Source organism: Anomaloglossus baeobatrachus, chromosome 7, assembly GCF_048569485.1.
Source record: "Anomaloglossus baeobatrachus isolate aAnoBae1 chromosome 7, aAnoBae1.hap1, whole genome shotgun sequence".
Classification (NCBI taxonomy): Eukaryota; Metazoa; Chordata; class Amphibia; order Anura; family Aromobatidae; genus Anomaloglossus; species Anomaloglossus baeobatrachus.
Genome location: NC_134359.1, coordinates 16,034,070 through 16,046,302, shown reverse-complemented (window position 1 = coordinate 16,046,302; position 12,233 = coordinate 16,034,070). Strand labels below are relative to the sequence as shown.

The window sequence follows — 12,233 nt, the reverse complement described above, 5'->3', positions numbered from 1 at the left end:
AGTCTGGGACATCGATCTTGTGAATCTAAAATGTTTTTCTGGGATTTCGGGAACAAGGCCGGCCTGTGTTACAATGTATCTATAGGCAGCAGCGTCACATGGTCACTGTGTATCTATCTAGGAGATGAGACATTTCCAAAGAGTCAAGCATAGTTTATAGGGTGGAAAGGTTAATGGCTTTTTTTAATGTTTCCTAAGGACAATATCCGTTTATTAGGCCACATCAGAGGGAGGGAGCTAATCACAGCGCCCCACGATTACTTGTTACACCCCTAGTTATCATATTATATTATGAGAAATACATAAACATTTTAATACAAATTATTAATTAAAAATATAGTTCAAATTCCTTTTCTATAACCTCAGTGCCAGATTGCCAGACGGCCATGATCTGTCATCACTCACCCTCCCTGAGGACGGTATAGATATCTTCTCGTCCAGGTAAGTGGATCCTTCTTCATTACTTTGTTTTTCAATGGCTCCATATCCTCGATTCCTTGGTGACTCTTAAGAAAAAGATAAAAAAATCTGGACTTATCATAGTGCATAATCATGTATTCGGCCATATCAGGTGAGAAGGTTCCGGTTGGTTTTCCTCTGTTATCAGCCGCTCCAAGAGAAGAACTCATGAATGTTTAGGATAATTTTTTAGATATTTAGATAACATAAGTCAAGTGCTACAATATTAGCATCAGCTACCCGAAATATTATTGGAATTACCCCCTTTTAGCTGGATAGGTTCCCACCGCAGAATATATTCATTCTCCACAGTCCAATGTCAGGTCATGGCTGAGGCTGAAGGGAATGACATGAAAAGTAACAATGTATCAAAGGATTGCTATTTAATGAATTGCATAATAAATAAAAGGGTTAGGTTGCAAAAGCAAAAATGTAACTATCTGTCCCTCTCTCAATTCTGGCTCATCTAGACAGGTACAAGCATAGTACTGTAAGCAGCCAGCAGTGTAAAGAATGGGGGGTTATTATGGTAGCCATTGCTACATTCAAGGGAAAATATACATTGGTAATACAATCAGATGATTTTTGTCTTGCCAGTTCTTTAAAAATATCTAGGACCCTCCAGAAAAAGTGGAATATCTCCTTGACTCCCAGAAGATTTAGAAAAACATCAGTAAACTTGTACTTTCACAAGGTTTCTTGTGCGCAATGCTATAATTTAGGGGTGGGAGAAACGGGCGCGCAGGAATCATTGAAGAGTATGATGACCTAAAGAGGAGATGAATATGAGTCAAACATTTTCTCTGCACAAAGTATGAAACGAAACTTCTTGAACAGCTTCTGTAAAAGTTTCCAGGTATGGCTACTTTCACACATCCGGATTTTTGCTCTGCGGCACAATACGGCGTTCTGCAGAAAAACCGCAACCGGCTTTTGTAACGCCGGTTGCGTTTTTTTTTTGCATAGACTTACATTAGTGCCGTATTGTGCCGCAGGGGCTTGCGTTCGGTCCGGTTTTTGCCGCACGCGGCAGATTTAGCCGATGCCGCGGCCGGATCGAACGTTCCCTGCAACGTTTTTTGCTCCGGCAAAAAACACCGCATCGCGCCGCATCCGGCCGCTGCGGCGCATTTTTCAATGCATACCTATGGAGGCCGGTTGCGGCGCGATGCGGAAAAAAACGCATCCGCTCGCCGCATGCGGTTTTTTCCACTGCGCATGCTCAGTAGCATGCCGCAACCGGAAAAAACCGGACGGGCCGCATGTAAAAACTTATGCAAAGGATGCGGTGTTTTCGCCGCATCCGTTGCATAGTTTTCACAGCCGGATTGAGCCGCAGTGCTCAAACCGGATGTGTGAAAGTAGCCTTAATGAGCTATAGTCGCGTGTGACGTACGGAGCCACAATACGGCCGTGTGCACAACAGTTTGCTTCTATTTTCCACAATTTTTGGGTTGTTGGAACGCAGCCAGCAGTGTAAAGAATGGGGGACCCTGGGGCTATTGTAATTATGTTTCTTTTTCTTTATATTGATTTGCTAAACACCTGTCAGATCTTTGGCTGCAGGTGAAAGTGTATATCTATGTATCAGTATAACTTTGCACATACAATTCCAGCAGAATGGAGACTTTGCACTGCAGGCGGCGTTCACAGAACTGGAAACCGCTGCCAAATACAAGCGAGGCTCATGTTACAAAGTGACAAGAAATTCTGGAATCCCCACAATGGACCCGATTTCCCAGTTCTGCAGGATTAAGGGACAAATTCGGCCCCCAAGCCCAAACCCTTCCACCTGTCCCACCAGTCACAATATGATGGCCAGTATGGCGGCTGCCGCCTGATCTGACAGCGCAGGAGTTACATTATGGCGCAATAGTCTGCGTCACCACATTTCATAACCGGCGTCGCCTGATCACAGCAGATGACTGCCTCCAGATGACGACACTTGCGGAAAGTCCTCGTGATTGGTGTTAATTGTCAAAGAAAATGAATTGAGCATGTTTCTATTCCTTTTTTTTCCAGTTTCTGTTAACCCCTTCATAACATCCACCGTAAATGTACGGCGTAACTTTTTCCCTGTTTTACAGTACTCTAAGGGGTAAAATGAATGGAATCATTCAAAGATACATTGTGTCCTGCAAAAACCAAGTTATCATATGCCTATGTGGACAGAAAAATGAAAAAGTTATAACCCTGGGAAGAAAAGGAGGAAATAACAAAAATGTAAAAATCAAACTTAGCCGCATCACGAAGGGAAGGGTGAAAGTGCGGAGATGTAAGTAACCATAAAAAGCGAATGAATCTAAAGTAAGATGTCTGCAAAAACCTGCAGCTGCTATCAGTCCCACATAGACAGATGCTAGAAAGCAACGAGCTATGAAGACACAAACTTCCTCCACTTCCTGTTATGCATCCCACAGAAATATTCCATAGTCAGCCTCAAGTGGCTGATAACAGGGAGCAATACATTATATCTAAATGTACAGCAAATAGAGATAAGAAGAGCTGTTCCTTTACATTCACATTACACATTCACCTTCAGCATTTTACAGTGGTTATTGAGGAACAGAAGAATATAAACTCCAAAGACCAAGTGTAAATTAAGCAGTATTTTTATTTTCTCATGACCTTGTACCACGAGGCCCTGGAAAATCTAAAAGATAAAACATTGAGTCACTGTGTACATACATTACATTTCTGATCCTGACTTACCTCCTGTATTATACTCCAGAGATGCACTCACTATTCTGCTGGTGCAGTCACTATGTACATACATTACATTACAGATCCTGAGTTACCTCCTGTATTATACTCCAGAGCTGCACTCACTATTCTGCTGGTGTAGTCACTGTGTACATACGTTACGTTACTGATCCTGAGTTATATCCTGTATCATACTCCAGAGCTGCACTCACTATTCTGCTGGTGCAGTCACTATGTACATACATTACATTACTGATCTTGAGTTACCTCCTGTATTATACTCCAGAGCTGCACTCACTATTCTGCTGGTGCACTCACTATGTACATACATTACATTACTGATCCTGTACTGATCCTGAGTCACCTCCTGTATTATACTCCAGAGCTGCACTCACTATTCTGCTGGTGCAGTCACTGTGTACATACATTACATTACTGATCCTGAGTTACCTCCTGTATTATACTCCAGAGCTGCGCTCACTATTCTGCTGGTGCAGTCACTGTGTACATACATTACATTACTGATCCTGAGTTACATCCTGTATTATACTCCAGAGCTGCACTCACTATTCTGCTGGTGCAGTCACTGTGTACATACATAACATTACTGATCCTGAGTTATATCCTGTATCATACTCCAGAGCTGCACTCACTATTCTGCTGGAGCAGTCACTGTGTACATACATTACATTTGTTATTTGTACTGATCCTGAGTTACATCCTGTATTATACTCTCATTATTCTGCTATATCACAAAAGTGAGTACACCCCTGACATTTTTGTAAATATTATATTCTCTGAGGATCTGAAAAAAAAGAATTGTTGCTCTACATAAAGATGGCCGAGGCTATAACAAGATGTCACCACCCTGACACTGAGCTGCAGCGCAGTGGCCAAGACCATACAGCAGTTTAACTAGAGAGGATCCATTAAGAACAGGCCTCGCCATGGTTTACCACAGAAGTTAAGTGCATGTGCTCAGTTTCATATCCAGACGTTGTCTTTTACAAAAAGACGTATGAGTGCTGCCAGCATTACTGCAGAGGTTACAGGGGTGGGGGGGGGTCTGCCTGCCAGTGCTCAGACAATACACTGCACACTGCATCACATTGATCTGCATGGCTGTAGTCCCTTTTCTAAAGATGATGCACAAGAAAGCCGCAAACAGTTTGCTGAAAACAAGCAGACTAAGGACATGGATTACTGGAGCTGTCCTGGGGTCTCATGAGAGCAAGATAAATTGATTCAGATGGTGTCAGCGTGTGGCGGCACCAAGTGAGGAGCACAAAGACAAGTGTTCCCTGCCTACAGTCAGGCATGGTGGTAGAGGGTCATGGTTTGGGGCTGCATGAGTGCTGCCGGCTTTTGTCATATACTGTGGCAGCGACACATTTATAAGATCACAGAACAGAATTTTTTTTATAATACACACCCAATTGTGGAAATTATTGTTATTCCAAATCAGCTTTGTTCATGGGAAAACCCCTTTAAGTAGTTTGTCTTGATTGTAAAACCTATTTTTAAATACTTTTTTAGGAAATTTGGAGTTAATGGGTCATCTATAAGCATTTTACTCTGGAGGATACAGGCTATGGAGGTAGGGCTGGGAAATTCAACACTTGCTGGCCGGTTTCTGTGCAGATTACAGGTAATCGCTGGGGGGTGGGGGGATTGTTGCACTGGGATCATATAAAAAAAAAAGGATAGGATGATCCCAAGACGACTCACTTACTTCCCTGCTCGGTCTCAGGACGTGGCTAGTGTCTGAACGATACTTAAGCCTGCTTTACACCTTACAATTAGGGATGCGATCTCGTATGCGATGTGACACGCCCAGGTCGCATATGCGATTGAATGAGATTGCACATAGGTCGTTCATTTGCTGTCACACGAGCGTTAGTAGTCTATGTTAAATTGATCAATGTTATGTGCGATCCTTTAGATCATGTGTTCCGTGACGTATGCATTGGGCACCCTTTTTTTTTTATTTATTGACTTGCCAAGCGTGTGTAATGTGTAGGGAGGCGTTTTTACTATGTCATCTGCCATTCAGCTCTGCTACATGGCCGCTGACAGCAGACACAGACAGCCATGTAGCAGAGCTGAATGGCAGATGACAGCAGACACAGACAGCCATGTAGCAGAGCTGAATGGCAGATGACAGCAGACACAGACAGAGCCGCACTGTCAGAATGAACTTGGGTGAACCTCACCCGACTTCACGGTCATGCTGCGGCTCTGTCTGTGTCGCGTCCTGATTAACGGTCACCAGTGAAGGACTCACCGGTGACCGCTAATCCCCTGAGTGACTGAATTGAGCAGCCCTCTCTCATACTCACCGATCCCCGATCCCCGGCGCTGCACGGCATTCACACTGCTCCGGCGGCTTTTACTGTTTTGAAAAAGCCGGCCGCCCATTAAACAATCTGGTATTCCCTGCTTACCCCGCCCACCGGCGCCTATGATTGGTTACAGTGAGACACGCCCCCCACGCTGAGTGACAGGTGTCACACTGCACCCAATCACAGCAGCCGGTGGGCGTGTCTATACTGTGCAGTGAAAAAAACACACACACACGAAAAAATCCTTTATTAGAAATAAAAAACACAAACACATTCCCTCATTACCAATTTATTAACCCCCGACAAACCCTCCATGTCCGGCGTACTCCACAGTCCTCCAGCGTCGCGTCCAGCTCTGCTGCATGCAGGTGACAGGAGCAGCAGAAGACACCGCCGCTCCGGTCACCTCCACGCAGGTAATGAAGACAGCCGCGCGATCAACTGCTGTCACTGAGGTTACCCGCGGCCACCGCTGGATCCAGTGACAGCGGGTAACCTCAGTGACAGCTCAGCTGTCGCAATTCTGGGCGGCTGTTGGCTGATATTGTTAGGCTGGGGGGCTCCCCATAACGTGGAGCTCCCCATCCTGAGAATACCAGCCTTCAGCCGTATGGCTTTATCTGGCTGGTTTTAAAATTGGGGGGAACCGCACGCCGTTTTTTTTAATTATTTAATTATTTATTTCAATACACAGTATAGACCCGCCCACCGGCTGCTGTGATTGGGTGCAGTGTGACACCTGTCACTCAGCGTGGGGGCGTGTCTCACTGTAACCAATCACAGGCGCCGGTGGGCGGGGTAAGCAGGGAATACGAGATTGTTTAATGGGCGGCCGGCTTTTTCAAAACAGTAAAAGCCGCCGGAGCAGTGTGAATGCCGTGCAGCGCTGCGCTGGAGATCGGGGATCGGTGAGTATATGAGAGAGGGGGTAAGAGGGATAGACTGACATGGACAGAGAGTGAGGGACAGAGATAGTGACGGACTGACAGAGATTAGTGAATGACAGACATTGTGAGGTGCTTCAGAGCGCAGCTTTTCAGCTGCGCTCTGAAGCGGACCTTTTTTAAGCTGCGGTGCAGAGCGCACACCTGCGCACATAGCATCAGACACCAAAATCGTATGAGGGATGTCACACGTTACAATTCACTAGTTTCGTACTACCAAACGTCCAATGTATGAGGAATAAACGACGTGTATGCGATCACCGTATTTTCGTTCAATATCGATCGCATGTAGGTTTCACACGCAAACACGTCACGAACGATGCCGGATGTGCGTCACTTACAACTTGACCCCGACGACGGATTGAAAGATTTATTGAAGTGTGTAAAGCAGGCTTTATAGTTGTATAGAAGATTGAGTATTCTAAAGCCAGCTTTACACCTTACAATTAGGGATGCGATCTCGTATGCGATGTGACACGCCCAGGTCGCATATGCGATCTAATGAGATTGCACATAGGTCGTTCATTTGCTGTCACACGTGCGTTAGTAGCCTATGTTAAATTGATCAATTTTGTGTGCGACCCTTTAGATCATGTGATCTGTGACGTATGCATTGGGCACCTTTTTTTTTTTTATTTATTGACTTGACAAGCGTGTGTAATGTGTAGGAATAGAGATGCGTTTTTACTATGTCATCTGCCATTCAGCTCTGCTACATGGCCGCTGACAGCAGACACAGACAGCCATGTAGCAGAGCTGAATGGCAGATGACAGCAGACACAGACAGCCATGTAGCAGAGCTGAATGGCAGATGACAGCAGACACAGACAGAGCCGCACTGTCAGAATGAACTCAGGTGAACTTCACCCGACTTCATTGTCATGCTGCGGCTCTGTCTGTGCCGCGTCCTGATTAGCGGTCACCAGTGAAGGACTCACCGGTGACCGCTAAACTCCTGAGTAACTGAATTGAGCAGCCCTCTCTCATACTCACCGATCCCCGATCTCCGGCGCTGCACGGCATTCACACTGCTCCGGCGGCTTTTACTTTTTTGAAAAAGCCAGCCGCCCATTAAATAATCTGGTATTCCCTGCTTTCCCCGCCCACCGGCGCCTATGATTGGTTGCAGTGAGACACGCCCCCACGCTGAGTGACAGGTGTCACACTGCACCCAATCACAGCAGCCGGTGGGCGTGTCTATACTGTGTAGTGAAATAAATAATTAAATAATTAAAAAAACGGCGTGCGGTCCCCCCCAATTTTAAAACCAGCCAGATAAAGCCATACGGCTGAAGGCTGGTATTCTCAGGATGGGGAGCCCCACGTTATGGGGAGCCCCCCAGCCTAACAATATCAGCCAACAGCCGCCCAGAATTGCCGCATACATTATATGCGACAGTTCTGGGATTGTACCCGGCTCTTCCCGATTTGCCCTGGTGCGTTGGCAAATCGGGGTAATAAGGAGTTATTGGCAGCCCATAGCTGCCACTAAATCCTAGATTAATCATGTCAGGCGTCTATGAGACACCCTCCATGATTAATCTGTAAATTACAGTAAATAAACACACACACCCGAAAAAATCCTTTATTAGAAATAAAAAACACAAACATATACCCTGGTTCACCACTTTAATCAGCCCCAAAAAGCCCTCCTTGTCCGGCGTAATCCAGGATGCTCCAGCGTCGCTTCCAGCGCTGCTGCATGGAGGTGACCGGAGCCGCAGCAGACACAGCCGCTCCTGTCACCTCCACACAGCTAATGAAGACAGCCGCGCGATCGGCTGAGGTGTCAGTGAGGTTACCCGCTGTCACTGGATCCAGCGGTGGCCGCAGGTAACCTCAGTGACAGCTCAGCTGATCGCGCTACTCACCGCCGCTCCTATCACCTCCACGCAGCAACTGAGGTGCGTAGCGCGATCAGCTGAGCTGTCACTGAGGTTACCCGCGGCCTCCGCTGGATCCAGTGACAGCGGGTAACCTCAGTGACAGCTCAGCTGATCGCGCTATTGCCTTCATTAGCTGTGTGGAGGTGACCGGAGCGGCTGTGTCTGCTGCAGCTCCGGTCACCTCCATGCAGGAGCGCTGGATGCGACGCTGGAGCATCCTGGATTACGCCGGACATGGAGGGCTTTTTGGGGCTGATTAAAGTGGTGAACCAGGGTATATGTTTGTGTTTTTTATTTCTAATAAAGGATTTTTTCGGGTGTGTGTGTTTATTTACTGTAATTTACAGATTAATCATGGAGGGTGTCTCATAGACGCCTGACATGATTAATCTAGGACTTATTGGCAGCTATGGGCTGCCAATAACTCCTTATTACCCCGATTTGCCAACGCACCAGGGCAAATCGGGAAGAGCCGGGTACAGTCCCAGAACTGTCGCATATAATGTATGCAGCAATTCTGGGCGGCTGCTGGCTGATATTGTTAGGCTGGGGGGCTCCCTATAACGTGGAGCTCCCCATCCTGAGAATACCAGCCTTCAGCCGTATGGCTTTATCTGGCTGGTTTTAAAATTGGGGGGAACCGCACGCCGTTTTTTTTAATTATTTAATTATTTATTTCACTACTCAGTATAGACACGCCCACCGGCTGCTGTGATTGGGTGCAGTGTGACACCTGTCACTCAGCGTGGGGGCGTGTCTCACTGTAACCAATCATAGGCGCCGGTGGGCGGGGAAAGCAGGGAATACGAGATTGTTTAATGGGCGGCCGGCTTTTTCAAAACAGTAAAAGCCGCCGGAGCAGTGTGAACGCCGTGCAGCGCCGGGGATCGGGGATCGGTGAGTATATGAGAGAGGGGGATAGACTGACATGGACAGAGAGAGAGGGACAGAGATAGTGACCGACTGACAGAGATTAGTGAATGACAGACATTGTGAGGCGCTTCAGAACGCAGCTTTTCAGCTGCGCTCTGAAGCGGACCTTTTTAAAGCTGCGGTGCAGAGCGCACACCTGCGCACATAGCATCAGACACCAAAATCGTATGAGGGATGTCACACGTTACAATTGACTAGGTTCGTGCAACAAAACGCTCAATTCTAGACAAAGATACGATGTGTTTGCGATCAACGGTTTTGCGTTCAATCCTGATCGCACGTAGATGTCACACGCAGATACCTCACAAACGATGCCGGATGTGCGTCACTTACAACTTGACCCCAACGACGGATTGTGAGATATATTGAAGCGTGTGTAGCGGGCTTAAGAAGCGTGAAACATGTAACATTGTATGTATGACATAGCAAAACAGGACACAAACTGCTAAAAATACAATAAAAACGCAATGAAAACAAATCCCACTAGTAAAATTCTTCTATATTCAAAAACTCACTAAAAACTCATCGTGTGAACACAGCCTACATTGTCAAATAAACTGCATGTTTATCTCAATGAATTAACCTTCTATCACAGACCAGAACCCCTTTAAGTATAAAGATGCACTTGTATCAAAAATGACAGCAGCGTTCATTGTCATCAGCTAAAAAACAAAAAAACCCTCTTCTTTTGTTTTTTTTTATGTTTTTCATAAAGTCCATGATGTGCAACTGTTGCAAAATAGTAGGAAAGTGCAAAGTCGCTGTATCAGCTGTTACATGTGATGAGTATTGCACCACGAGCCTGGTGTGTCAGGCACAACACTGTATACGCTGAGTCATAGTGCCGCCACATAGTGCAACCACATTCTACTGTATAGGCCGAATCATGGCTCAACCGGACTCTACTGTATAGGCTGTGTCATGGCTCCACCAGACTCTACTGTATAGGCTGTGTCATGGCTCCTCCAGACTCTACTGTATAGGCTGTGTCATGGCTCCACCAGACTCTACTGTATAGGCTGTGTCATGGCTCCACCAGACTCTACTGTATAGGCTGTGTCATGGCTCCTCCAGACTCTACTGTATAGGCTGTGTCATGGCTCCACCAGACTCTACTGTATAGGCTGTGTCATGGCTCCTCCAGACTCTACTGTATAGGCTGTGTCATGGCTCCACTGAGACTCTACTGTATAGGCTGTGTCATGGCTCCATCAGACTCTACTGTATAGGCTGTGTCATGGCTCCTCCAGACTCTACTGTATAGGCTGTGTCATGGCTCCACCAGACTCTACTGTATGGGCTGTGTCATGGCTCCACTGAGACTCTACTGTATGGGCTGTGTCATGGCTTTACCGAGACTCTTCTCTATAGGCTGTGTCATGGCTTTACCGGGACTCTTCTCTATAGGCTGTGTCATGGCTTCACAGAGACTCTACTGTATAGGCTGTGTCATGGCTCCTCCAGACTCTACTGTATAGGCTGTGTCATGGCTCCTCCAGACTCTACTGTATAGGCTGTGCCATGGCTTCTCAGGAAGTGTACTATATAGGTCGAATCATGGCTCCACTGATACTCTACTGTATAAGCTGCGTCATGACTTCACTGGGACTCTTCTGTATAGGCTGTGTCATGGCTCCACCAGGACTGTCATGGCTCTACCATATTCTACTGTATAGGACGAATCATGGCTCCACTGAGACTCTACTGTATAGGCTGTGTCATGGCTTCTCAGGAACTGTTCTATATAGGCCGAATCATGGCTCCACTGAGACTCTACTGTATAGGCTGCTTCATGGCTTCACCGAGACTCTACTGTATAGGCTGTGTCATGGCTCCTCCAGACTCTACTGTATAGGCTGTATCATGGCTCCTCCAGACTCTACTGTATAGGCTGTGTCATGGCTTCTAAGGAGCTGTACTATATAGGCCGAATCATGGCTCCACTGAGACTCTACTGTATAAGCTGCGTCATGGCTTCACTGGCACTCTTCTGTATAGGCTGTGTCATGGCTTCTTAGGAACTGTATTATATAGGCTGTATCATGGCTCCACCAGACTCTACTGTATATAGGCTGTGTCATGGCTCCACCTGAGAATTTACTGTATAAGCTGCATCATGGCTTCTCTGGGACTCTACTGTATAGGCTTTGTCATGGTTCTATTGGACTCTACTGTATAGGTTGCGTCATGGCTGTGTCATGGCTCTACGGGACTCTACTGTATAGGCTGTGTCATGGCTCTACCTGACTCTACTGTATAGGCTGTGTGACATGGCTCCACTGGACTCTACTGTATAGGCTGTGTCATGGCTCCACCCGAGACTTTACTGTATAGGCTTTGTCATTGCTCTATTGGACTCTACTGTATAGGTTGTGTCATGGCTGTGTCATGGCTTTACCTGACTTTACTGTATAGGCTGTGTCATGGCTTTACCTGACTTTACTGTATAGGCTGTGTGACATGGCTCCACTGGACTCTACTGTATAGGCTGTGTCATGGCTTCACCCGACACTTTACTGTATAGGCTTTGTCATTGCTCTATTGGACTCTACTGTATAGGTTGTGTCATGGCTGTGTCATGGCTTTACCTGACTTTACTGTATAGGCTGTGTCATGGCTTTACCTGACTTTACTGTATAGGCTGTGTCATGGCTATACCTGACTTTACTGTATAGGCTGTGTCACGGCTTCACCGGACTCTACTGTATACGCCGTGTTGTATAGTAATGTTCCCAACTTGTAAATCTTTATATAATAGACTTTAATTAGAGAATATTTCTAAAAAATGTAAATATGTTTTTTTTCTCCTTTAGGACCTGTCTGGTGATCCCCTACTCCTCCAATTCTACGGCCTCTATTCTGATAGAGAGGAGACTAGCTGCCCATTTTCACTGTTGAAATATTAGGCTGGAAGTGAGATCAGTCTGGGTGGTGTTCGCCCTGGGGGGGTCTCGTGGAGATAATTC

The 12,233-nt window shown here is 46.4% G+C and overlaps 1 protein-coding gene across 1 annotated transcript in view; it reads right to left on the bottom strand.

Annotated features, from left to right (window-relative positions):
* Nucleotides 1-12,233, bottom strand: part of SLC11A1 (solute carrier family 11 member 1) — a 51,408-nt gene that overhangs the window by 30,933 nt on the left and 8,242 nt on the right. The window contains exon 2 of the mRNA XM_075317070.1: nucleotides 406-506. Coding sequence (XP_075173185.1) covers nucleotides 406-506 — 101 coding nt within the window. The remainder of the gene's footprint in view (nucleotides 1-405; nucleotides 507-12,233) is intronic.